The 27677-nt window shown below is 41.4% G+C and overlaps 1 protein-coding gene across 1 annotated transcript; it reads right to left on the bottom strand.

The window, feature by feature from the left end:
- Positions 1-3: 3 nt before the first annotated feature.
- FAM20B (FAM20B glycosaminoglycan xylosylkinase) lies at positions 4-27677 on the bottom strand. The gene is made up of 9 exons (XM_067300595.1): positions 27638-27677; positions 18876-19406; positions 16025-16111; positions 13422-13531; positions 11003-11174; positions 8144-8335; positions 5701-5760; positions 3495-3867; positions 4-493 (listed from the first exon to the last, which is right to left on the bottom strand). The coding sequence occupies exons 2-8, from the start codon at positions 19250-19252 to the stop codon at positions 3636-3638; spliced, it is 1230 nt and encodes a 409-aa protein (XP_067156696.1). The 5' UTR covers positions 19253-19406; positions 27638-27677; the 3' UTR covers positions 4-493; positions 3495-3635.

Raw genomic sequence — 27677 nt, 5'->3', positions numbered from 1 at the left:
AACTTAAACAATCCATCAACACTGCTTTATTAAAATCTTTATTCACACAATGTTGCTTTATGCGGAATCTGACCCCGGGGGATACAAGTAGAAAGTCATGATTGCATTCTGTTTTCTTATTAGTAACTTCCATTTGTGCAGCTGCTCCCAGGGGCGATGCTCTGACAGCTCCAAGAGGGGTGTCTGTTTCAAGCATTTTGCTCCAGCTGACACAGCAAATAAGTTACCTTCTTAATAAATTATTATTTTTCAATTGAAGTTTGTTTGGCAAGACACACTCCAGTTCATTAATTGCTGGAAGAGAAGCAGATTTCAGTGTTTCCTCCAGCCTGACTGCTGATTTAGGAAGGAGGAGATAAATAGCAGACAGCTGATGATGTTCTCTTTTTAATTATTCTTGATTTCTGTGCTTCAAGCACTCCGATATTACCAATATCCACGACACAACCATTTTCTAACATCTGAAGCCAGCCAATCACAGTGTGTACAGCTTCTAGAACAAGAATTAGAAGGTGTCACGAAAACCTCATTGACAGAGCATAGCACCTGCCTCACAAATAAACAATGCTGTATATTTTAAGATTCAAGCAGACCCTGTTTGCACGTGGATGCTGCTTTGTACTTCCTTTGCAATAGTTATAGCTGAGTTTAAAATTTCTCAGGGTTCTGTATACAAGCAAAAGAATGATCACTGCCAAAATGCCAGAGATGATCAACAAGGCCCAAATCTGATCTTCCTGATCTTGGATAAGAGAGGAACTGATCCTTTCCTGTTGCAGAACACCAAGTTCCAGTGTGTACAGTAAAGAGTCACCTGGTCAAAAAAAGAAGGAAAAAAACCAACCTTTTCCTGCTTCCTCCTCCTGAAGCTGCCTGTCCTTCACACCCTTTGTTTACAACTAAACCAATGCAGTGCTTTAACTCTTTGACACTTGGACTGCGGGAAAACTTACCCCCAAACTCCAGCTGACTCCCAGAGCTGCAGCTTAAAGCCCAGTGAGCAAACAAAGCACAGGGTCTGAACACTAACTTCACTGCATAAAGAGAGCAAGATTTTTTTGGAACCCATCATCAAATCAAGTGTAAGTGATCAGCGAGTGATCATTTAGAAAACAGAAATCAAAACTTCAAATTCTGGTAGATTCTTCCCAAAATATTACGTGTTAATAATTATGCTCAAAAAGAATATGCTTTTAAAATGCTACAAATACTACCATGTGCTTCACACCCTCCCTCTGTAAATGATCTTCAGTTTCTTGGGAAACAGTTTATGCTAAAACGCCTCAGTATAAAACTATTTTGCATTAGAATAAAACTGTTCACTAATCATCTGTTAGCCCCAGTACCTCTCAGCAATGTCTCACTCGACCGCTGAAATCTGACTGCAAGCCAAATGACATCCTAGCTCCGCCAGCGAGGGATGAGGGTAATCCCTCAGCTGTTCTTGCCCACGCTCACAATTAGCTAAGTGCACTCAAAACGGTTCTGCTCTAAGGCAACCCACAAGGTACAACCACTACAGCAGGTTAACTGTGCCAAAGGCTCACGGCTTCTAAGGAAGGCATTATATTATCAGGTACGGCAATAAACAGGCACTAGTTTAACACCAGTGTCCGAACAGCTGACTGCGCATTTCGGTTGACTAACACCTAGAAATACTGCAGACCCGATCCTGACTGTGTGGCAAGGCTGTGATGTGGCCGTGTCCAGAAGAGATCTAGAAGAACACAAAATTAATTTTCAGGTAAACAGTTGCATTCTACTTTTGAGATATTCTGCTTAGACAATGACAAAGAGACTTAAACAAAACAAACCTGCATTTTTAAAATAATCTCTTTCACTAACACCTCTGAGCAGGTATGGCAGCAGGTGCATGCACTAGGAAACAGAGCTCTTGCTTTCACCTGCCAGCCACACTGCTGCAGAGCCAGAACGATTTTGACAGACAAATCAAGGAAAAGCTTTTAAACAGACATTTTGCTGCTCTTGCTCTCAAGTCCAATAAATACATAAAGGAAGCTTCAGGGAGTGATCTCTTTCCTCACTCCCAAGAACCACACTGGCTGAACTGAAAATCAAAGCAGAGTGGTTAAATTTGGAAACATAACGACAAAGCTTCTTCCCTTCTGGAGACACAGATTTAAATCTATCACAAATGTGACAAGTTTTATGGCCACAAGTTCACCTACAGTGCAGACTGAAGCACTGCTGAGTGATGACAGGACACGAAATGAGTCTGTAGCACAAAATGAGTGCTACAAGTCCACACTGAAAAGCAAACCTGCACAGACCCTCCCCATCTTACAACAAAACCATTAGAAGTGAAGGCTCCAGCATGATCACCCCAGGCAGAACATCACAGTGAAGGTTACAGGAAGCAGCTGGGGGAGGAAGAAAACCTACAGGAGGTGCTCACAGTTTCAGAGCTCAGCCACAAGCCAGGTCAAGTAGATGGGACTGAAAAACTGCTGGCATTCCATGAAACAGCAGCACTGAGCTGTGATAATGACCACAAGCGGCAAGAAGCTCCCTTCATACAAGATGAGGAGGAAAGAGCATGGCTCAGGGCTCTCTCTACACACTTCAGGGCCCTGCCCACAGCTGTTGATTACTGGAGAAGTTCAACAATACAACTCTTTTGCCAGTGCTATGAATTCAACCCCCCCACCCCCCACTAAATAGGGCCTACAGTAAGCAGCATAACCTGGCTAAATGGAACCTGCTTCTAAGGACAGATTCTGTCCTGCTTCTCAGCTACAATGTAAGAAAAGTTTGGTTTATATGGACACAGGACTGCAAGGAGGGGATTTCCTCTAGTCAGACCTTGCTAGATTCCTTATCAATGGAAAACAGTGATAGGACACGTGGAAATTTCTTCTGGAAACTTAGGTTAACCCCTTAATCATTAAGTGCTTTGTAACCACCCTGTCCTCCCCTCAATCTCCAACCCTGTGGATAAATCTTTGATAAGACTTCAGTGATAATACTGAAGCATTATCACGTACAAGGCAAACCCCTGTCCCAGACTTTTAAGGAGAGGACAACTGAGTAGCAGAGGTCCCCTCTCCCACACCTAATGGCATTCACAAGAACATCCCACCCCTGCAGGGGGTGCAATTGTTCAGTCTAATAATTATTTTATTCACCACTTCCTCCTCCTTTAGAGAAGCAGTAAAACGCCTAACCAGCTCACAGCTGATTATATACAACCCTGAATCAGACGAAAACTCCTAAGAGTGTATGTGGGGAAGAGAAGGGGAAAGGATTGTACTGTTCATCTCCATTTGTCCCCTCTAGAATCAGTCCACAGATTAGTGTCTGTATTCCACACACTTCCACCAACACCACGAGCCATTTTTATCCAGTGTAATGTCCACTGCCGGCAATGGACACACCACAACGGCCATGATGCCATTACAGGTACTGAGCCGTCCAAGGCTCAGACTTCCCACCTCCTCTCACGGCTGTCAGCCCAAGGTAAAAGCCAGTATCACCTTTGTTTCTCTGGCTTGGAAGCTTTCCTGTTCATTTCAGTCCATCCTGGCCACAGCCTTTCAGAACCGATTGTGCTGTTTTTCTATCATTTGTTCTTTTTTTGTTTTTAAAAAAGGAGTTTCATCTGTGTTCCACTACAATTACAAATGAGACAGTGTCATCCTGTCTTCCACCAGCACAACATCTGGCCCAAACTGGTCTGTGCACTGCTTCACTGTAGCTAGAATGCTGAGGAGCCGCTGATCCAGGGCATCCAGATGCGGGTCGGAAAGCACTGGTGAGATGGGGTCATGCGACATAGCAGTTTTTAAGGCAGACTTTAGCACTCCATTCTTCAGGTAATTGAGCCTGTTCCAGGTAGAAACCCGGATGCTGCAAAAGAAAGAAATACACATCATCATACCACTGTCCATCTAAAGTCCCGTAAGCAATACCAAAAGCCAGCCTCTTGAGGAAGCCTGTTACATCATGGTTGCATCTAAATAGAAACTAGTAAGTCTTACACAACTGGTTTGGGGATGAAAAGGTCCAGTTATAACTGCCAGCAGATGCAATACCTAAATGAAACTTAAATAACCGAAGGTGAAGAAGTAAGAATCTAACGTGTCGCAATTCTTATGAGAGTTGTTATATGGAAACACTTTCAACTGCTAGCAAGGAAGTTCTTCAGTCCGGAGGCCTCCCAGACAAAGTTTGAAAAGGGAAGGAAGTAAAATGGCCTAGCTGTTAATTCAAAAGAAAACTCATGTTACTTCAGGAAGAGCATCACTGACCAAGAGTTAATCACAAAGGACAAAACGTCTCATGACAGAACTTCCACAGAAAGTGGAAGCAGATGCATCAGTGATCTTTCTACTCCATTTGCCGTTGCATCTTTCATGTTATCCCATATAAACTGTTTGGTCTGTGAAGTTTCTTGGGATTCTCCTCAAAATTGCTGTATTTTAGCACCACCAGTTTAAACTCTGTTCTTGGCCTTTGATGGCATGTGCTATAACAAATCTACGGTTAAAATGATTATGACAGATTTTAGCATGTGACTTCTTTCATACTATTTGCCTGGTACTAGGAAAAAAGGATATCTGAAAAGCAGAGAACTGCAAAGTCTCTTACCCTGATAAACTTCTCTTCTGGGACTGTGTTTAGGAGATTCTGAGAAAGGAGATAGACATGCCAAAAGATCCTCATAAAACAGAAAATTAAAAATGCATTTAAAATTAATGTAGGAAAACTAAGGAATTTGAAAGCCACTTAGTTAAACTGTTCTCCACATGCCTGCTGCAATTTCTCTCTGTGTTACACAAACCAAGAGAATCGCAGAGGAACATAGGTCAGGCATACCGTAGGATACATAGAGCCTTGCTCAGAGCCAGCAGGGGGTGAGGGCTCGGGCCTTCTGTAGAGTTCCCAGGTTTTGCAAACCCTGAGCAATTCAGGGACGGAACCCCTCAAGGACAGGCTCAAGAAACTCCCAAGTAAATGCCTATTTTGGAAGGTTTGAAGGGGTTAACGTTATCTTGAAGTAATGGATGCAGGAAACTAGTATATCAGTATTCTTCCTGGTACTTGTATCTACTTGTTAAGGAGAAGTAGCAATGGCCTGGTGAGAGAGGGGCCACAGAACCCAGAAATCAGCAGGTCACAGCCACTAAAAGGGAACAAGAATACAGCTCATGGGGCCAAAGTGAAAACAAAATCCTGCAAAGAACTGCAAACTGCATTTTGAAAGCAGCACCATAAGCAGTACTGCAGTCTTGTTCAGAAAGAGCATTTGGAAATGAAGGTAGCTAAGTTGCCAGACAAGTTGAGTCCTTAGCTTCTGTCAGGGAGAACTCAAACTACGATGTGAACTTTTATTCAGCAGGAGCTGGATGGAGTCCACTGCAGATGGAAAGTACCTGTCATACCGACTAAGGATAGATTTGAACCAGTGACCTAGAGGCAAGACTACTTCCTGTAGTTCCTACAGTCTATCATCTGATTTACTACTTTAATAAAAATGTATTTCTCAGCTTCCTGAGCACTGACAATGCATCAGGCATGCAAAGTACCTTAAAAAAAAAAAAAAAAAAAAAAAAAGCACTGTGTACCTGTGAACATTTTCAAGTTGCCAGAAGGCTTAACTGCTACAAATTTAATTATATTCCAAATCTTAGATTTGCAATTGCACAAGTGAAGTGAAAAGCATCCCTGTACTCTACTTACATGCAGCACTGATAAAGAGGAGCTAGAATGCTTCTTTCATCCAGGGCAGGGTTTCCAAAGCTGAAAAGCAAAATTAAAAACAAATGAACCAGTTGAACACTTAATGTCTTTCACAACATCAACAGATTTGTAAAGAATTCAAAAATCAATACTAGGCAATTTCATGCTCCAACAGCTCAAATCATTTAAATTAAAATATAAACAGGCCATGACCAATTACAGATATAACTGTCAAGAGCATCAGCTAACACACCAGATAAACAGAAGCAACACCAGTGTACCTAGGTCTTTATCAGGCCAAGGCACTCTAGAAACAAACTTCAGAGGAGTTTAGAAATTGAGCTCATCTTGCTAAGCGAGGGAAGGGAGTAATTTGCATTCTGGACATAAAGAGGGGGAGCACTGACTATTTGACACAGCTAGACAGGGAATCAATGAAATTGCTGTTTTAGATGGCCGAGCTTAGACCAACAGTTCAACATACAGGTGATTACATTTCATGACAACACTTTCAAAGGGGTACCTTCCAACAGGATTTCATAGTATTTTTAAGCTTTGCCTAAACACATGCTGAAAAATTTTTTGCTATTTTCCCTCCCTCATAACATTGTTTCCAACAAAGAACTTTCTCCTCAATAAGGATAATTTACACTACAAGTCAGGCATTATTCTGCTCAAATAATTCTGTTGTTAGTAGCTTTAAATAGCTGTTCCCCCCCGACACACGCCCTTAACTCAAAGAAGCTGGAAGAATTTTACTCAAGCTGTCAGGAAAACAATTTACTTCTGGGCCTGCAAAGCCCCAGAGGAAATGGTTTCATAATGTTATGAGCATGTACCATAATGAAAGGGATGACATGACCTTCAACTATCATATTTACTCCCAGTGACAGATACACTAACTTCCTCCTAGACTATTGGCAGGGCATTATAGGAAGACAATTTTTGCCAAATTCACCTACAGCAATCTGAAAGCAGCAGTAATTAAGCACTCCCAAAGTGGAACACATCCTGCTGGCATAATTGAAGGAGCATTACTGAAAAGGCTGATGCATGAAGGCAAAATACCCAACTCAGCCACTTCTGCTTCAGCCAAATGCGAACAATGGCTGGAAGAAAGACAGGGACAGAAGCCACTATTGAAAAAGCAAAAGGGGAAATAAAGACCAGTGAGGAAAGAAGTGATAAGTGTAAGCTTTTCAAGGATCTGTCTAGGTCAGAGGTCTCAACTGCAGTGTATACATCCTACAAGGGGAATGCAAAGCCACTGCAGAGCAGAGCCTGGCACAGGAACTGCTAGTGCTAACAATCATACGCTGATCCGTTCACAAAGGTGAAACTCGCTGCCACTGCAGATGGTGATATCCATCAGAAAAAAGCTCGAGAGTCTCTGGACTAAGTCATGAGAAAGCAGGATGGGTTATTTTTGCTTTTAAGAAGAATTAAACAAGTTGTAATGATTTAAACAAGGCTGTATGTCCAATAGGATTTTTAACTTCAAACATGCCAGCATAACAAACATGCTAGAACTATCGCAAAGACACAGCAACTCACATTTTACACACACACACACACGCGCAGACTAATAAAGACTGGCCTCAAGAAGGGCTTCTCATCAGCTCCTCCCAGTTACAACATGCTTCATTTTTGGTTTGGAAATAGTGTTTTATAACAACAATTAAACATGTCCATAATAGGGCTTACAAAGTCCCTTAACCATTTTTAAAGGTGTGGTGCTACATAAAATGGTACTTTTAATCAGGTTATCGCACTTCTAAGTACGTTTTTTTTCTCATCAATCCTAGTTATTCCCAGAATTCATTGGCAGGGGCATCACAGCACTAAGTACCTAACACACTCTGGGCATCGTCATATTTTGCTCTCAATGTCAAATCTATCTCCATTTTAAGTTCTTAGACTTTTATCACTGCAGTAGACAGATTCACAAGGCAGAGAACACCAGGTTATTCAGAGACACATTTTGAAAAGATCTACTTCTACTACAGCCCTCACTAATACTTGCTAGTAGGTAATAAATCCTAAGTTTATAATCTTCCATCACTTGAAAACATACTAGGGAGGGATTTGGGGGGAGGGAGGGGAGAAGACACAAACAAACATTTGAAAGTTTCTCTTGAAATTCAAGTTATATTGTGCTGATCTGGAAGCTTTTGTAGTTTGATTAAGACTTTGCCCAGTGCAGTCATAACCACATATCTAGAGGACAGAGCAAGTGCCACAGTCTTTGAAAGCCCCCAATATTTGGTGATTAATTTCTAATAAGAAAAGCTTTGAGTTTTCAGCACAAAAGATATTAATGAAAAAACTACTGGGAAGGAAAAAAAAAAAAAGAAAAAGAAAAAAAACAGAGAAATACATAACAGATAAATGTGCGCCTTTGTGCTTGTCACTGCCTGGCCACCAGGGTTCCTCTGATCCTCACCTCTTGGCATTATCAAGGAGGATGAGCATACTGGCTCCTTCATCATCCTGGAAACTCTCATAGTGATGCCGGTCAGCATTGCCAATCAAATAATCAAAGATGGCAGTGTCAATGATATCAAGGAGACGAGGGCCTGAATCGTAGGGTGAAGTCTTCTTCACAGCATCACAATAGCTTTCGTCGTACTCCCACCTGCAGGCCAACAAGAGAAACCATAGCAAATCTTCACGGAAAGCTCCAGCATTGTATACCACTTGACTTGTGAGGTATTTATAGCTGCCTCTTCATTCATATCAGTGCTTAAAGAAAAGGCCAGTACAGCAGCCAAGTCTGTTCAAAGAAGAAAGAGCTGGACAAATGTATCTTATTAACAGAGTGACTCCTGTATTAACACCCGAGTATATGAAGCAAGCTATAGTTTTAGTACAAGGTTACACATCATTTGCCTACAGAAAACAAGGTCAGAGTTTGCTTCCTTACTGCTCATGTTCAGCAGTGGCTGGCGTGTTTCATTGCAAGATTTTTGCTATGACTTGCCTCCCTTAATCTCCTAACTAAGGTCTTCAAGTACAGTGTCTATTTCTATTGCCTTGACCTGTTTCCATCAGTCTCTCTTTCCAGTGATCCTCTACTCATTTTTCCTTCTAACGCAAATAACATCATGGTTACTAGGGACCTCCACTGGCCTAAGAGGAAGGACCTCATACGTGTTCATTCTCCTTCACTCACAGCTGCTACTTTCCTCCCTATTTTTCTTTCAGAGTCTCTCACCTGCTTCTCTACCGGCAAGATTTCAAGTTTTCTTTTTCTCTCCTATCCTTATACACATAACCTAGGCATGTACTTGCAGTCTTACAACATGGAAGTCATGTCTCAATTCTCCACAGCTAGGATTTTAAGTTTCCTCGTTTCCTCCTTTACAGTTTTCAAAGCTGTTCACCACCACCACCAAAATAGCCACATCTCCTTTCCATATCTCATCCCAAATAACAGGCATCATATCTTCCATGCAGGGACTGAAAAAGTCCTTTGCAAAATAGCAGTTAGATTGGAAATGCTTTAAACCATCTGTGAATTGGAAACAGAAACGGGGGAAACAAAAGCTGGAGAGACTCACTGACATGTTCAAAATCGCACAGTAAGTCACAAAAGTGGGGAGAAGATCAAATTTAACTATTACAGCTGTCACATGCCCTACCTTATCTTTTACGGATATAGACTCTGAGCTCCCAATATCTCATTTTTCCTCCAGTTATGCAAAATACAGTGACTAAAAGTTTATCTTCTCAATGTTTTGAATAAAACACCACAAACACTCCTCAATCCTGACTCTAGTTTCCTATTTCTTTTGCAATGTCAAACTCGCATTCAACTTTCAGCACAAACCCACAAGGCAAAGTCTCATCATATACTCTTCCTTGTACTCAATACATTTCCTTTATACTACATTTCTCTCTCCCTCAAGTGTTTCTCTTCCTCTCATTTTCCTTTAGATCATTACTTAATCTCCTTGTAAGAGCTTTTCTGATATACTCTGTTCTCTCTTCTCTTCCTCTCTTTTTTCATTCAGTTTTTCCAGAGAGACCTTTCTCCGACATTTACTTCGGATCATTTATATCATATTAGCATAGGACTTCAAAGGTCAGGGATTTTATCTATTACGTGTCCATTAAGATTATGTACACTAATAGCACTATATGAATTATGTTCAAAAGGTCAACTCAGGGCAGAGCAGAAGCAGCTAACGTGGGAAGAAAATTCCTACAAAGCTTTTTTTTATTTTTCCATAATTATCAGATGCAGAAAAAGGAGAGTATAACGTATAGAATGTTTCACCTGATGCTCTCAAAGCGAGAAGCACAATATGATAAGGTGCATAACAAAGAAACAGAACCTTGCAATCCCATCTGAGCAAGACAAGAGCAAATAAGCTTAAAATATAGTCAATATTAAATCAACATAGGTATCTTCTTATCTTGTTAAAATCATATGCAAGTAGGCCCTCTATGATAAAAACAGTCTCTCAAAAAAGGAAACATCTCCAAGAAATTCAATTGATCCATTACTGCAATTTAACATGTACTAAATAAAACTGATTTTGACCTTTTAAAAAGGAGGTAACTTCTGCTGCTCAGAAAGTCAACTGTACATTCAATATTCTAAAACACTTCCCTTGTCCTTCTCTAAAAGCATTCTTTATATGCTGAGCACAGTCCTCAAATACTGGTGGTATTTAAATCAATGAAGAACTTTTCAATTCTAACCCATTTAGGCTAGATGTACTTTGCAGAAAAAATACATATAAAAAAGGTCTTGAAGTAGACAGCTATGAAAACTTCTGACACAAGTGAAGAATAACACTTAAAAGCAAAAGGAAAAACAACCCTCCCAGCTCCCTGTACTGCCCCCCACCCTCCCAAATCTCCCACAACTCTTGAACAAACTTTAAAGATCATGAAATCAGGTCTGTCAGAAAACAGCACAGTGCCATGGTGTTTTACTGGGCCAAAGAGAGGCACAGCATCAAATAAAGGTTTAGTAGAACAAGAGAAGAACCTTGATTTGCCCAGGGCCAAGATACTCAAAGCCTGCAGTGACTGTGTGGTGGAGTTACATTCCAGGAAAAAAAGTAGAAAAAGAACAGCACTCAGGACCCTGAGAAACCACAAAAATTTCTTTCTTGCTCATTTTAATCTAAATCTCATCCTAGACATCTTGACTTCTAACATCGTATCAAGTTAGTCATTGGCAAAACTCTAGATTTTGAGAACACTTGCTCTGTAATTAGTCACTGTATTGCAAGGGTACTTCTAGTCCAAATTATCATGTATAAGGATGAACCCTATCAGGTTCTCATACCTGGCAAGTTTCCCTTCACGGTAAGTCCTACCCCATGGGTGCCGATGCTTCTGGAGAGGCCATACATCTGGTAGCCACAGAGTCACCGACCCTTCCATGATATCCCCATCTGCACAAGCTGGTTCCGTTTCCCGGCAATAGTAGCACTTCCCATAGAAGCAAGTGCTATTACCTTAAAAACAAAACAAGACAAGACATCACAAGAGCAGAATTTAATCCAAGGGACAACAACTGAAATTCAGAAGCATGTTGTTGCGGTGAAGACATCCCTGTAGCAGGATTTCACTGCACTTGACTTCATGCTTCCTCCTCTCTAAGGGCAAGAGGCTCAAAAGAGATGAAACAGACATTTATTCATTCAAAACATCATGAAAGATTAATTTTCAAAGGAGATAGTAATTATATTGTCTAGTGTTTTTAATCATACTGAGAGTTAGGGCAACACTGCACTATCAACAAGTTTTTGTAATCCCTTTCAAATTCCTCAGGTGCTTGACTTTGCAACCTTAGCACTGCTTGTTTAACACACTCCACGTGACAGATTTCCCAATTTTTTCAAAAGGCAATTGAAAAAAGTCAAGCGAATAAAGACAAAGCACAACTCAAGTGAAGTTGCAGCCCTTAGACCTGCCACACATCTCTGCTACTTGAGCTGACCCCATTAGGGAAACACAAATGAGCTGTCATTCCTATATGACCTAGGAACATGGATCTGTCAAAGTTTCATGGGTGTCCTCCGATAGGAGAGGAATAATGAAACCCAGCAGTCTTCAGTCCATTAATGGCTATGGAAGAGGATGCTCTAGGTAGCCTAGATTAACTTATTTAGCTTAGCCTTTTCTGCTTCATCCTTCTAACCTGCCTTATTTTGTCCCTTGCCAAGTCAATCCCAGCTCCACATACATGGATGTTCTTCCGAAGCATTCTTCAACTAGTCTCATTTCCTTGTGCTTCTCCTAATTCCCTGTTCTTTCTTCCTTTGGCTCCACATCCAGCATCCTTCCCAACACAGGCCCAGCTCACCAACAGATCTTTCTCACTCTCTAGCCTTACACCATGTGCACAAATTCCACATCACAATTCTTTAGTCTGCCAACACTCCTTTGCAGTCCTCCACCCAGACCTGGCTCCAGTGCTCCTTGTACATCTGAATCAGGCAACTTCAGGACATCAGATAGATGACCATTTACAACAGAGAGCCTGCAGTGGATCAGACCTCTATTTGCATGGAAAGCCCTGCAAATCTCTCTACTCATAGACTGCAGCTGGCCTAGCAAGGGACACAATTTCCCAAGATTCAACTGTAGCTCTAGCAAACCTCTACTGAATATGTTTGAACTGTCATTTCTTCAAAACCTCAGAAACTTGGTTAAATTTGGGTCGAAAAGTGATCCATTCCTGACACAAATGTTTCCCCAGTTCTCTCAATTCCTTTAGTTCATGCTTTGCAGAACAGGAAGTTCTGAGGAATCTAAGGAAAGGCAGTGAAAATTTTTTTGAACCATGCTTTTCAAGTCAGCATTTTTGCTAGAAAACTGCCTAGGTATTTTGGCTGAAATTAGAAAAAGTAAAGTCTGCCTGAAGCAGACACCCAATCTGAATGCAAAAAGAGGTTGGCAAGGCAAAGCCACTCTCCTCTGAAAGCTAAACCTTATAACTAAAAGTGTTAAGTAAATTTAGTAGTTGAGATTACCAGCAGTGCTTATAACAGAAATACACACACACACACACATATATCAGCTGTAATGAACAATTGTCTCTAGATTCTGCCTGTCAAAAAAAAAAAAAAAAAAAAAAAAAAAAAAAAAAAGGCAGTAACTTGATATTTTATGAAAAGCCCAGAGGAGTTAAGGCAGCAGTATAAGTCACTTCTTGGTGCTTAATGAGCACCTTGTAGGAGTTTACATTAATAATTCCCATTATGTGCCCCTCACATCATTATTTCTGTAAACAACGTAGGAAAGTTCTGACACATTTAGTTATGAATGTTCAGTAGACTGATGTGGCACAGACAACATCTAACACCGACTGATGCACCAGTCCTACAAATTATCCCAAGTAACCATTGTGTTTGCATTAGAGTTAAATACAATTCCATTTTTTCTTTCGGGTCTAGTCAAAGACTTCAAAGACTTTCTAACCATTTCTAACATTAGAAAGAAAAAGAAAATCTCTAACAACAGCATGAGGGAACAGAAAGAAGTTACAGACAAAAACTATTTTTTGGAGAAAACTGAATCCTCTTCCCCCATCAAATGGGATTATACAAGTGTTAAAATTTCTCTTGGGACTGAAAGAGGCTTATCACCTTCCAGTATCATAGTTAACTGTTCCAGACCTCTGTCAGATTCCCATGGCTCTTTTTCCCATTTAACACGATTTTCTTTACCATGCTGCACAAAGCATAGAATCCACTTACCCACGGTCATGAAGGTACCCAGAAGCTGCTCTGTGGCAACTGGTTTGATCTCTGTACGTAGATTCACAAACCTGCCAACTACCAATGGAGCTCGTCGGAAACCCAGGATTCTGATTTTGGGTGAAAGAACATGATGAGGGTTGAGAATTTTTGACATAGGCAGCAGTTCTAAATTTTAAAAAACAATACAAGGTCTCTGTGCCATTGCGTGAAATCATGATTTGAGACCAGAGAATAAAGTTGGAACCCCATGGCAACATCCTCTCTTCTCCAAGGCAAAGTAAGGACCCTCCTTTTTCCCAAGCGCCAAAGCATAAAACTTGCTTTATAGGCTGTCAAAGACACTCCTTTATTACAGCATTTGCAGAAGAGCAACACAGGACGCATCATGCTCCAACTCTCAGAAATTCGATCTCATACCAGAAAAAAAATCCATCATCTCTCTTGTGTACAGGTTCAAGCACTAACCTTATGGCCTTTGGGCTGTTCACCTGGAAAGATCATTTATAATTTGTAGGAATCAGTATCTAGTAAAATCTTACATTTAAGCTCCAATTCAATTACACTTGAAAGTAAGCAATCTGGGAGTTATTCTGCTTGGCTTGAGGGGGAGGAGGGAAAGGAGAGTGGTAGAACAAGCCTGAATGCCTGAGACATGTCTGGAAAAAAAGAGGTGGAAAGGATAATCAAAAAACTGGCAGTAAGAAGATCCAGGTTCCACTCTCATGTCTGCCACAGCCTTTGCTCTGTGACTGCAGATGATTTGAATATTTGTAATGGGATTTTAAGAGTGCTTAAAGGAAGACTGCAAATATAAGGGCAATGTCAGACCTAACTCTCTTAATATACTTTTGATATTCTTCACATCTCAGACTCCTTCCTTCCCATTTTCTGAAAAAGGGACAATCTCCATTCCACAGAGATACAGGGAAAGTTGCTCTTTAACAGCTGCAAACTATTTTTCAAATATTCAAGCAGTAAGTCCCTTTCTGCCCCTAAAGCACAAAACAGCTCTAAGAAAGGGCAACACAAAATGTCTGCCTGAACAAATCATGCAAGCATAAAGACAAAAATCATAGCCGATACGACAGTTACGCACAGTTTGAGAAAATGCAGGAGCTATAGGTAAATAAGCATAGAACTTAGATCTGGAAAACCCATATCTAAATTCAAAGCCACAGGTGAAAGTCCAGTATTCTGGATAATAAAGCCTCCCCATTAGTGGTAAGCATAAAACATCATTCAGGTTCTTGGTGGAAAAATAGCACCTGGGACCAAAATATATAACTGTCACCATTCAAAACAACAGTGCATGCAAAAGTTATGTGGGCAGGTAGTTTCTGCTAGGTATGCTTGAAGGAGATCGAGGTGCACGTCCAAAGTAGAGGAGAAAGGTCAGAGAAACCAAACACCAAAACACGGTCAAAGAGAGAGTAAGAAAGAGGTAGGACAAGAGGAGTTTGGACACCGGTCTAGCCAGAAAGGGGCTTTTAATTGTTCCTTTACATTGTTTGATCTTTGTATTTTCAGGGAAACAGAACAATGTATTTTTCTTAAAAACACAAATGAATAATAGACATCTGGCTCCAGGATCAACTTTTTGTCTTAAAATAATTCAAAGATCCCAGTTTGGTTCACCACCTGAAGATTCCAATGACAGTTTTGGGCATTATACAACCAGTTATCACAAAACCTTCCTAGAATAGTAATTTCCATTGCCTGTGCAGTAAGTTCCAAAGATGAATTAGGACTAATAAATACATCTCTTACCACCTATGAACTCGGCCACAGTAAGAAGCTTCTTATTTATGTACTGAGAAAGGAAGAATAAAATCTCAGTTTAAGTTGGACCATTCCGTTCTTTATTTTATTAGTCCCTCATTATTCCTGTTCCCAAGATTTTAAGTCTCTTCATATGAGAATTTTTCACATCTTTAATTAGTTTCATAAACCTTCTCTGAAGCAGAAGAGCAGTCTTTTTAAAAAGGGGAGACCAAGACTGCAATCATTTGTTCTAGAAGAAACTGCACCACTAATTTATATTTTGTAACTATCAATATTCAGCATTTAGTATTTTCCATCCCATTCCTTATGTTTCCTGTAACTGTTTTTATTACAGCAGCTGCATCTCCAGCTCAGGTCCACAATAACACCTGGAAATCCCTGAACGCAACCAGGATGTGAACACCTGTTTTTTGTGCAGGATGCACTGATTCATATTTAGAATTATTAGCCTAGACATTAGACTTAATTTTTTATCATACTGGACATTAACCTACCATACTTTTAGTGTTTCAGATTTTTCCCCAGGACTTGGCTAAGCTATTTGTTCCATATTACATGAAACATCAGTGGTTTCAGTACCTCATCCGCCATTCCAAATTTTTCAAAAAAATCTTAAATGTTAGACTCTTGCACAGATCTTTGAAATGAAGCTTCACAAAATAACTATTCATTCTTATTCTTGGCTTCAATTTGTTATAGGGACAGGTTAGAAACAGTCCACATCTGAGATGTATTCTTCAAGAGATATCTTTTTTCCCCTCACTCTGAAAAAATATGTACCAGAGACAATAAAACCAAATAATCCAACAGTTCCATACCTATCCAAGTGAAAGGCTGCTACTTCTGCATTGTGTCTGTCATACCCAGCATACGGTTCTCCTTCCACAACATAGTCCCTGGCATATCTGTAATTGCAATAAGTCAGATAAAGTGATTCATGCAGGATTCCCATCAATTTTGCCATTCAGAGTAACCAGTGCAAGAACAACACTAAGTCAAACAGACTCTGGGTCACTTTCAAAATGATTCGCTATGGGAGAGGGAAAAATCATTAATGAGATTAAACAGTGTACAGACTGGCGAAGTAGTAAATAAGGAGAAAAGGTCAGTAATTCACAGTGGTCTCAAGTGCTTGGGAAGCTGGGCCCATTCAAACTAATGAGTTTTAATTCAACTATCTGCCAAGTCACATCTAAGAACAAAGAACACAAACCCAACTACAGAACAGGAGACTATTTATACTGGAAAGCAGCAACTCTGCAAACGATTTGAGGTTAGAATGGATTGTAGATTAACATGAAAACACAATCTGATATCGTGGCAGAAATGCCAAATGCACTCTTTGGTAGCTAGAAGATCATCAAGCATGATCTGAGGAGAATACTGGATATAAAAAGGCCCTTTAGAGGGGCCTTCAGAGGGTAGAGAAAAGACACAATGAACAGAAGAAAGAGAAATTAGACACGCGTATCAACAATGATATATTTTGGCAAAGTGATGATTTGTGTTGGGGCTTTTTTGTTTTTTTGTTTTTAAAATAATGAAGATGTTACCAAACTAGTCAAGTCAAGTAAAAATTTCAGAGATTCATGACATCTGAATCAGGTCTAGATACTCCTTAAGAGGTATGCTTCAGATATGCATAAAATACCACAATCAATACTGAGGAGCACATGGGTGAAATGATTTATTTTCAAATAAAGTAAGACCAAATTAGATTACCTATTCTCTCATTTCCACCTGTGAATCTGAATTGTATAATTATTTCCAACAGACTCAGGGTTCAAGCAACAGTGTAAGCTAAGCTTCAATGCTCTACTTAGATGTTTTAACCCTGCCCAGAGAAGATCTCTAGGGCAAGACAATAGCCCATTTCATCAGACTGAGTAAACGCCTTAGCTTCGCTGCTAGGAGCTTAGAGGAGAATTAACTAGTGCTAGATGATGTAGAGTTTTTGGGAGGCAGATTTTTGTCAAATTTGGAACTTGCTCCAGACAAGCATCTTATTTCACACAAACTACTGCCGTGTGATGGCAGCAACTTTTAATCATTACAAACTTAGAGATGGCCTTCAAGTAATTTTGAGATGAGATGGCTATCCTCAAAACAGGTCCTCAAAATCAGGTCTTTTCCATGTATTTACAGCAGGCTCTTGAAAGTATGGCCACACTTTGAAAGCTGCAGAGCTAAAATTTATTGGTAAAAACACAATCAACTTAGTGCTTCCATGCATAGTAAATAAAGTCTTTCTAAAGCAAAGGTGGCAAATCAAGAGAATTCATTCTTCCCCTTCCCGTTTCTCAAAAAGATTCTTTAAACATACTATCTTGCAGCAGCAAAACAAGACTCTATCTATATGTCAAGCCATTCAGTGGTCACAAACAACGTGAGTCTACCAGTATGGCCAAGGCCATACTGTCTAGCATTTCTATAAACATTCCCAGTTGCACATCCTTGATGGAGCATACCCACTTTGTTTGCCTACACAGACGTTCCATTATTGGAATGTAATTTAATGCTTCGTGAAACACTTTATAGCATTCACTTATATAGAAAGCACTACAGCAATGCCATGTCTTGTTCCTGTATTTATTGGAAAAGCTGCCTGTGGTGCCACCAACACTTCTGTGCAGAAGGCACATGGTGTTCAAACACAACCCAGCCCTGCAATGCAGCTCCAGCCAGACCAGTAAGTGACCATACAGGAACAGTATTGTGAATTCAAGTAGTTGAGGGCAGATTTTCTTCTCATTCTCTAATCAGTCATTAGCATGACAGGAAAACTTCATACTTCCTCCAGCCAACATCCTTTAGGGAGAGATGTACTCATTCCCTGATGACAACACTTTATATTTGCAGTGCACTCCCATAAAACACCTGCCTTACCCCCTTACATCTTTGTTTCTCCCAAAGACAATCAATCCAAAAAGCTTTGCAGGCCTGTACAAGACTCTTCATAAACGTTCAGTCCTGTCAAATTTCCCTACTGACAACTATTAGAATAAATGCAAAATAACCACATCCAATTGCCTCTGGTTTAGTAAGTCCCTGAGATGCTGATCACTGTAAACACAGGGCATACCAAGGAAATATCACCACATCCCATTCTTATATTGCCCCTTTGGCACTCACTATCAGCCACTGGCAGAGACAGGATACTCCTGGTCTTTCGCTCTGACCTAGTGAGCCGTTCTTGCATTTATCATGCAGAAACACCAGACACTCAGATCTACTTTTAAGACCACTGTCAATTCTCACTCCTTCCCCATTCTTGAACTGCATTCTCACATGGAGGCTTGTCATGACTCTTCTTTGGGAAGATTAGGCAAGACTTGTCTCCACACTGCCAGAACCAGCAATTCCAGAATCAGGAAGACACTGCTCACAGATATCAGGCTTAACCAACATTCCCTCAGGACTGAGCACAAGGTTATTCGTTTAACCTAAAGAAAGGCTGTTTTGAGCATGAACATTATACAGCTTAGGAGTCAGTTGGAAGAGCCACTGAGTGTTACTAGATGAGGAGCATGACTCCATACTGTCTGTCTCCCAAATAGCAGAATGGATTCTGTTTATATGTAAATTTGTAACTTAAAAGACTAATGAAATAACATGGAGATCAAAATACATAAAGTAGTAATTCATTCAATCATTGAAGGAAATATTTACCTCTTAGGTTTGAAGACGACCTTCTGTCCCCCTTCAAGTATCAGCAAAGCTTTCAGCTGGGTCCCTTTGTATCCCACATCAGCTTTTATTATTTTCTTTGTTGACATGGCATGCATAACAGCCCCTAGCTCAGGTGTCTCCTCGGGATACACCTCCCGGGGCACCACCCATTGGGCTGCAATCTCCCAAGGGGACTGCAACGTATGGTCAAGTCGGGGGTCCAGTTCAACATGGAGGCTTGCCATCATACGGTGAAAGGAGCGCTGGTCTTCACGGTTGGCAGCTGAGGTGTCCAAGTTGTCAATGAGGAAAACTTTTGTGAAAATGAAGATGACAAGCAGGATGGCCAACAGCACAACTCGCTGCTTTAGCTTCATGGTGATGTTCAACCCTTCTCCCCTGACTCTTTCTTCCAAGTGTTACAGGAAGTCTATTGGTGATCAGGGTGAGGAGGGAGATGTTAGTTAATGAATTTCATTCATAACTTGCACTGTAAAAGAGGTATTGCCACTGAAGCATCTCCTGGTACCCCTAGAAAGCAACAAAACACAATTAAATTTACAGAAATGCCTTCCTTTTGATCCTACAAATTCAAAATCTAGTTCATTTTTGGTGCATAAGTCTAGATTATGTACACTTGTATCCTAAAGCCCCAGCATTTCTGTTAAAACATAAGTGGTTTGTTGTCTCCCTGTAGCCTTTAAGTGATCTACACAAAAGGGGGAATTGACTGATACCATCTCTACTCAACTGAAATCACACCAGCTTGTGTTGCTAGTTGTGACTACAATGGGCAAAACATTTTCAGAGAATTATACTTCAAGTTGACGGCTCCAATTTCACAAACACCTTCCTGTTTTCAAGAGAATCTATGACCTCTGATTTCCTAAAGATTTGTCCCTCAAGAGAGAGCGCCCATGTAGATTTCTCTGACATCTAACAAGAGTTGTACAGCTGCACAGCCTAGTTTCCTAAAGATGTAATGCGTAAGAAGAGAAAAGACTTAATTTGTCTATTGCCTTTCATTTGCAGTTACTCTAGTTAACCTATCTTTTCATTCTCGCAAAGAATTTGAAGACATCCTCATTTCCTTGCACCTAACCACGTATCTTCTGCAGTCAATTATAAAACCAACAGCCACAAAAATAGACAAAATATCCATAATCTCAACACCAAAGTAACATGAAAAAAACCCAAAACACTAATACTGCCTCTTCTCAGAAACCTCACCCACGCATAGTTAAAGCCACACTGCGTTTCTATATTTATAGTGGGCTGCAAGACACACCTCACTTCTCAACAAGCCTATACCAGTCAAGTTTTAGCATATAAGGACCATATAATACACAGTCAATCAACTGTATTTCAATTACAAAGAGAGAAATTATCTTCATATTTTTAGTGGAATATAGTTGAAAACCAAATGGAAATTGATACTTAGCCACATCTCTGAGAAACACTCAGAGTCAACAGAGATTTCTCTTTGCACAAACTATGTTAACCATGGAAACCACAAATGGCACCCTGAGCTGTGGTAGGACTAATACAGAAAAGCCTTCTCATGCAATTTAACAATAAGTGTATAAACCAGTCGTTACTAATCATTTCACTGGAAAAAACAAGCTGCACAGGCTAAGTTAATTTACCAGCAGCAACCAAGGGACAACAAGACTACGACTTGTTGTCCAAACACAGACTGCAACCATCTTCGGTGTCTGCGTGCACATCATGCCCTGCTTGCAAAGGTCGCAAGGGGGTTCAATGGTTCTGAGAGACCTAAGCATCCCTTGTGAGGTACATCTGTATTGGAGTTCAGGCTGTGGCAAACAGCAGACGACAGTAAGGTGCATCCTTGGACACTGAGCAAGTCATCGCTGCAGAATCAGGTCTGGCACAGTATGAGAATACTAGTATAAAACTACATGCAAGCCCTAGGGTGCGATTCTGCTGCACCTTAAATAAATTTACATTAGGTCTGCAGCAGACCCACCCTTCCCCTCCCAGTCACGTCGCTCTCCCACCTTCCCATGTGTCAGTGCTAGCATTCATACAACCAGTCTGTGAGCCAGTTCAATGACCCAACCGAACATTAACCCAGCTGCTGATCCATTCAAACATTAACCACTTTCTTTGGTTTGTGGGGACAGGTTAGTTTTATGCCAACACACGGCTTACCATCTGACTACAAGCAACCCAACACTGGTGCAAGTTAGAGAGAGAAGAGAGGCGGGCACAGCAGCTCTGGTAATGAGGTGACACAGCAACTGTACAAAGTTGACCTACCTACAAAACTGCACTTTAAGTTACTCAAGTCAGCACTGCCACCTAAAGAATGGCCCTGTCCTCCACACACTTCCCACCTTCACAAAACAAATTCCATGAAAGACCTGATCAGTGTTAAAGTTTGAACATTTTTAATTACTAATTTTTAGCTTTAGCTCTCCTTCCCCAAATCTGGTTTCCAATATGGTTGTACAAACATTTGCAGAGGGCACACCATGAGGTCAAGAACAAGTGCTTCTTCTCGCAGTAATGCTCGCAGGCAGTTTAGCTTGTAGTGCTTCTCGCAGTTTAGTGTGTAGGCAAAACTACAGCCTAAGCTAGCAAAACAAAGGACAAGCAGCTGAACCATTTGGAAACAGTTACAAAAAGCCAACCTTCAGGGACAAGGAAATTCTATAACAAACTGTGAAATCTTCACATTTTCAAAGCAACTTTCAGAACAGCTACCAGGCTGAACACCACTCAAATTTACAGGCAATGCCCTCTGTAGATACACAAGAATGGCTTTTAGCCCAGTTTACCATTTAAATTTCTTGCTGCCACTGTCCTGCTTTGTGTGACAGCTCAGTGCAGTTCAGCTCTTCCCAGGTAACACATTTTGCCTCTTAAATACTCTGGATAAAACCTGTCTGCAGAAGCAGAAAGTGAAAGAAAAGGGTAGAGCATAGGGTAAAAGAAGGCCACCAAATATCAGGGATGCTTCAAACCAGCACTATGGTCCCCTGTTAGCTGTGTAATATTGACTTTAATTGGCTGGCAAGGAGCACTTGTACGAATAGTGAAAGACAACAAGCCAGACATTTATGTGGAAATTAAAACAAATCCTTGTTAGTCTCAGTTCTGTTTAGGCAGCATATGATTTCTTCAAACAACATGACAACCTGCGTACTACACACAGCAAACCTGAGGATAAGTACAGACAAGGAAGACAGACCTGACCAGAATTCTTACAAAGACAGTCTCTCAGAGAGACAGCCCTAAATAATAAATGTTACTTTTAAACTTAAGAAAACAAAGTAGATCAGGCTAGAACTCTACCCTCAGATCATTATTTCATTTCTTTAAAACTAGTAATTCTAAATCGTTTCGAACTTCACTATTACCAAGATCTACTTTCATTCACTGCTTAAACTGCAAGAACTTAAGAAGAACACTGTTTATTTCCAAACCGTTACTCTTCGTTATGACACTTCCAATTATGAGATACGTATATTTTAAAAGAGCCTCTCACCCCAGTGCTGGTCAACTAAAGTACTGGACAGAAGTGTTTCACACCTTGGGACCTCAAGCTGGGCACTCATTTTCCCGGGATGATTTTCAAGAATGCTGAGCTTTGCTAGAGGTGTGTGTGTGGGTTTTGGGGGGGCACAACATAACTAGAATCACTACTTAAATCAAATATCATTTACTTAGCTTATCTTTTGCGACAGCTTTGAAACTAATTTTGGCTGAAAATCTCCAACTACATAGAATTTAGCAAAAAAAGTTAAATATTTGATACAAGACATTTTAGTAATTCCCTTAACTGAATAACAAATCCTCACCAAACGTTTTTCCTCAAGTTATGCAATTTCTCCTAACATCCCTACTAAACTCTTACTGGAATTTTGCTGTCTGCAGCTTTAAGCAGGTGAGACTGATCCGACTTCTTCCTGACAGCTGCCGAAATGAGTCATCAGCAGCTTTTCTCCGACAAACAACAAAACACCCCTGAGGTTGCTATGCAATCGATTTCAGAGTAGCTGCAGAGCCGGCACATTACGCTTTAGGTGCCAACATTATGCTCGCTGCTGTATAAGGCAAGCCAAAAAAAAGAAAAAAAAAAAATCAATCCCTTCATGAAGAAGTTTACCACAGAGAGCAAGAACTTAAGCTTTATTGTTTTAAATTAAAGTTGGTAAGAGTGACAGCACTATCATATCATAAGAAAATATTTACACAGTTTTGGAAGAAATTAATTTGAAGATGAGGATAAGCCTCTGCCATGATGGACTGGAAAAAGAGGATTATGAAAACTCAGGAAGCGCGAAGCTGACCCTGGAATGAGGACAGATATGGAAAGGCAAGCTACAGAAACAAATAAAAAAAAAAATTAAAGAAAAAAAAAAGAGAGAGACAAAGCTGAAAGCAGAACTCCATGAAACAGAGGGCAAAAACATCTAGGAGACAAAAGTAATCCCAGGGATAATCTTGGAAGGAGATGCAAAAAGAAAACAGTTCTAGAAAAACTGATGGGAATAGAGTATAAGAGAATGATCTTCCAACCTGCCAAAAAAGAAGCAAAGGGATCTCCTTTGTGGATGAGTACTTCTACGTAAGAGCCACAGGAATATGAGATGTATAAAATGATACTAGATGCTCTTTAAACCAGAAGGCATCGGAGGAGAAGCAGCCAGTTTCCAGTAGTCAAACAAATACTAAGCCTCCAACTGGAGCTGGCACGACAGTGAGAGACTAACCCCTACACGTGCAGTCCCAGAGCACACACTCCTCCTGCCACCGGGTAGCAGCCGCTGGTCTCTTGCCAAGGTCAGGTAATTGCAAGTTTTTGTTTTTGTTTTTTTTTGGCTAAGCTTCTTTTTAGCATCATATTCAGCTATCATTATTGAACAGATGACTTAATCCAAAGAGTTTTATTGCTCCGTTACCCAAATTCCACTTACATGTCACTGGGCTAGAGAAAAACCCAACTCCCTCTATACCATTTTACCATATCCCTGATCTACTAGAAAAAAGAAATAGAAATAAACAACAATACCATCTTTTTAACAGTGTAGTCAGCTGGCAGGTTTGAATCAAGGCTTCCTGTTTTTCACCATCTCTTCAGGATGTTTCCTGACCAATTTTATTTCTAATTATAGCCATATCTGTATTCTCAGCAAATAACAATTCTTCCAAGTCAATACCCAAATAATAATAGCATCTGCTGTAGTCATTCTGCACACAAGCACCTGAAGCCCACTAGCATTAAATACCAACATCATACTACTTCACTCCCATTTCAACAAGCAGCATGAAACTTGCTTGCTATGAACAGCAGCAAAATCATACCTACTGTAAGCAGCCTACAAAGTGCGCAAAAAAGCATATCTCAGAAGATAATTTTCATTAGAGATGCAAGACCAACACTACGTCACATATCATAATCTTATTTTTATATCATAAAGCTAGAAAGTTACTATCTCAAAAAACTTGTGTATGTTATACAAGGATTTTATTATGCCTCAACTGAAAGAAAAGGCCTGACGGCAGACAAATGTTTGGTCTGTCAGCACCCGGACACAAAATATTATAGTTTAGGCAGACAACTATCTGGAATAAATATGGGCAAGTATGCTCTAATTTCTGTTTAAATGATTTTTTTCTCTTCTTAAATACACTATGCTTCTTGTGATCTTCTCTGAAAAGGTCTTTAAAAGTTCTCCAGTAAATCTGGGAAGAAGCAGTGAAGAAACAGTGTATACAGCAGTAACATTTTCCTCTTCCTAAAATGTATTTCAGTCTCACCAGATCAATCTTTCTTCCTATCCTCCCCTCTCTGGCAGACTCCTTGGTAGCTTACGCTTTCTCTCTCTGCATAAATGTTGTTATTTTAGTTTTTCTAGCCAGGCTCCCGCAGACCTTAGCTTAGATTTTTTCAGAGTCATTCTGGCACTTCCACTCGCTGTATGCAAATCATCCTGAGTACTAGTTTAGTAATCTCGTGCATAAGGCTTCCTACATATTTCCTTATCTGCTATTTTGCCATTTCTTTTTCTGTTAAAACCCCTACTATCTATAGACATGAACTTTCCTTTACACACCCACAACTGCATTTCCAGATGAGATCTAGAGTATAGATAAAATATGAAAGATCACAAATGTTTTAACCACTGTTATCTGTGCCCATCACTGTAAAAGTCAGCAACTGCTCTAGATCTTCTCAGCAATTTTGCTGAGAAACAAAATCATTTTGTCTATCTGTCCGTCCACCTTGCCCCATACTTCCATGGGCGTTACAAAACAAAACAAAACAACAAAACAACAACAACAACAAAACCCTTGCTGGATAGAAGACAGAAAACTCAAGAAGTCGGGAACAACTCGTTACACATCCTCAGTCTTTCCCAGCAGCTAGCTGGCCACCTAGCAAACAGTAAGATGTGAATCAGCCGGCTGCACAAAGGAAGACGGGGCAGGTGGGGACATAGGAGGGACCTGGGTGTACCGCTGGGGGGAGGGAGGGTACACAAGGGACTGAGGGTTGTAGGAGACAGGCGGGAGGGTAGATAGAAGGCAGGCAGGAATTACTAAAGTAAGATGAGGCAAGCAAGTGCACAGCAAACCAGGCTTCATTAATTCTTCTCCTAACAGAAAAACCTTCTTTTAAGCAGTTTCCTATGGAAACAAGGTTTATATAATCATACTTTCACCAGTAAACTTTTGGATCCATTGGCTAATTTCAAATAAATGGCAGAGCAGCAGATGTTTTGAAGATAAAGTTCATGTGTTTATTGGAAATTGGCAGCTGGCTAGAGCTGAGGGAAAGGCTGCAGTGTCAGCTCAACAGTTGTCTGTTCACCTTTGCCATCTGGCTAACCAGCGTGTGCACAGCTGGTCCATGGGAGGCAGCTAGAAGTACTGTATGAGGAAGAGAGAATCAAAAGTATTGTAAAGTGGAACCATAAGGAACATGGGCAAGAGCTAGGGTTACTGAAGTGGAGGGTGCCGAGATCCAGAACAGAAAACAACAGAAAATCCATTAGTTTTGCTACTCCGGGAACAACTTCCCCTCCCCCCCACCCAAGTTACTGAAGTTCCACCTGACTATTACAGGCAGATGTTTAATTACAGCAAAAAAGAAAGCTGGAAATATTTTAGGGAGCCTTGCTCAGCTTTGAAGTCAAGCCAAGGTAGCGGGAAAATCCTGTAGTTTTCCTTCTCAGCTTGACATTTGTATGTTTATTCAGCTCACAGGCAAACCAAAAATCCAGCTAAGGTCCGGGTACCCATCTAATATTTAGCAACAATAAGCCTAAGTCTGCCATAAGATAGCGCCAATCAATTTTCATCACTCGCTAGAAGGGAACCAGCAAACACTGAACCACGAGATGGGAGACTTTGGTGTCAGAATTTAGGTGCTAACTTTGCTGATGTGCAAGAGAACACGAAAGACCTCACCCCCCTGAGGCTTCAGGCTGCAAGTAGAAACAAATTTTGTTGCAACTAAGTAGGTCAGACTTAAGGACATGCGATGTACACAGAGTCACCTTCAAATTAAAATTAAACTAGAGTGTTAATGTTCTGTTCCACCAAAAACATCAGGTGAGATTTGCTGATGTGGAATTCACAAGACTGGAACCTATGTTTTACAGGTTTCTCTGTTCACTCAGACCCAAAAGCACATAAGTATTTTAGGACCAGTGCCTCAACTAGCATAAACCAGAACAGCTGCACTGCTCATGCAAGCATCTACCTAAGTAAGGATCTATCCACAAAGAATGAGACAGCCTTGCTTCAAAAATTATTAAACCCCTTGCTTTGACAACCATAACCAGCATTTATGCTCAATAATACAAATCTTATTTTTCACAACTACACAACAGCATTAGCTGAGCTGCAAGTCGTACTCTGTGCATCAGGAAGACAGCTATTCACAAGCGTGCTGCATTATTAAAAAGACAGAAGACTTCACAGCTGTAGAGGGTTCTTTTCCCATCTGACAGCAACAATCCAGACAAGGAAGGAAATGTAAGACACCAGATAAACATTCACATGTGTTATAGGAGCATCAGGGAAGTCCTTAACTGCCCACGGATGAAATCAAGTGGTATTTCTGGAGATCAATCTTTCACACATGGAAATCGCAAATGCACTTTTAATGGACAAATCCATTAAGACACCACACTTCCGATTTGTAGGCGGACTGGGCTGTACAGACTTCAGCGTGCTACTAATGCAGACAACGGAGCCCCGTGGCAGCGCAGCTCAGCCACACGCGCGTCCCGCAGCCCCGCGCGGGGCGCCAGCCGCCCCCGGCCCCGGCCCCGCGGCGGGCTCGGCTCGGCCCGGCCGGGCAGCAGCCGCGCGCGCCAGGCCCGAGCCGCTGCGCACCTGCGCCGGGCTGGCGCGCGCCGCCGGCTAACGGCTCTAACGGCTCCAACGGTTCTAACGGCTCCTCGGCCGGCGCGCCCCTAACGCGGGGGCGGACGGCGGAGCCCCGGGGGCGACCCCGGCCCTCAGAGCCGCGCCCGCCGCCGCCCGCGCGCCGGCCGGGAGCAAGCGCGGCGCCGGCGCCCCCGAGGCAGGCGGCTGGCTGCCCCCGCCGGCCCCGCGCCGCCCCGGGCCGGGCGAGGCGGCAGGGGCGTGCCCGCCCCTCAGGTGCCACCGCCCCGCCGAGCCACGCAGGCAGGCGCCGGAGCGGCCCCTCCTCGCCCCCCGCCGCCGGAGCGGAGCGGCCCGCGCAGCCCCGGCCCCCGCCGCCGCCGCGCCGCACTCACCCCGGCCGGCGCCCCCGCTCCATGCCCCCGGCCGGCGCTG

The sequence above is a fragment of the Apteryx mantelli genome, chromosome 8 (genome assembly GCF_036417845.1).
Source record: "Apteryx mantelli isolate bAptMan1 chromosome 8, bAptMan1.hap1, whole genome shotgun sequence".
Classification (NCBI taxonomy): domain Eukaryota; kingdom Metazoa; phylum Chordata; class Aves; order Apterygiformes; family Apterygidae; genus Apteryx; species Apteryx mantelli.
The sequence above is the reverse complement of the archived record's forward strand: the minus strand, read 5'-3'. Positions and strand labels throughout refer to the sequence as shown.

What these genes read in the sequence shown, in the direction of transcription:
- FAM20B (XM_067300595.1), bottom strand. Translation starts at nt 19,252, where the DNA reads ATGAAGCTAAAGCAGCGAGTTGTGCTGTTGGCCATCCTGCTTGTCATC. An exon ending in GGGTACCTTCATGACCGTGG is followed by an intron (nt 11,175 to 13,421) that starts GTAAGTGGATTC and finishes TTTGTTTTTAAG; the next exon opens with GTAATAGCACTTGCTTCTAT. An exon ending in CCTCTTTATCAGTGCTGCAT is followed by an intron (nt 3,868 to 5,700) that starts GTAAGTAGAGTA and finishes TTTCTTTTGCAG; the next exon opens with CATCCGGGTTTCTACCTGGA.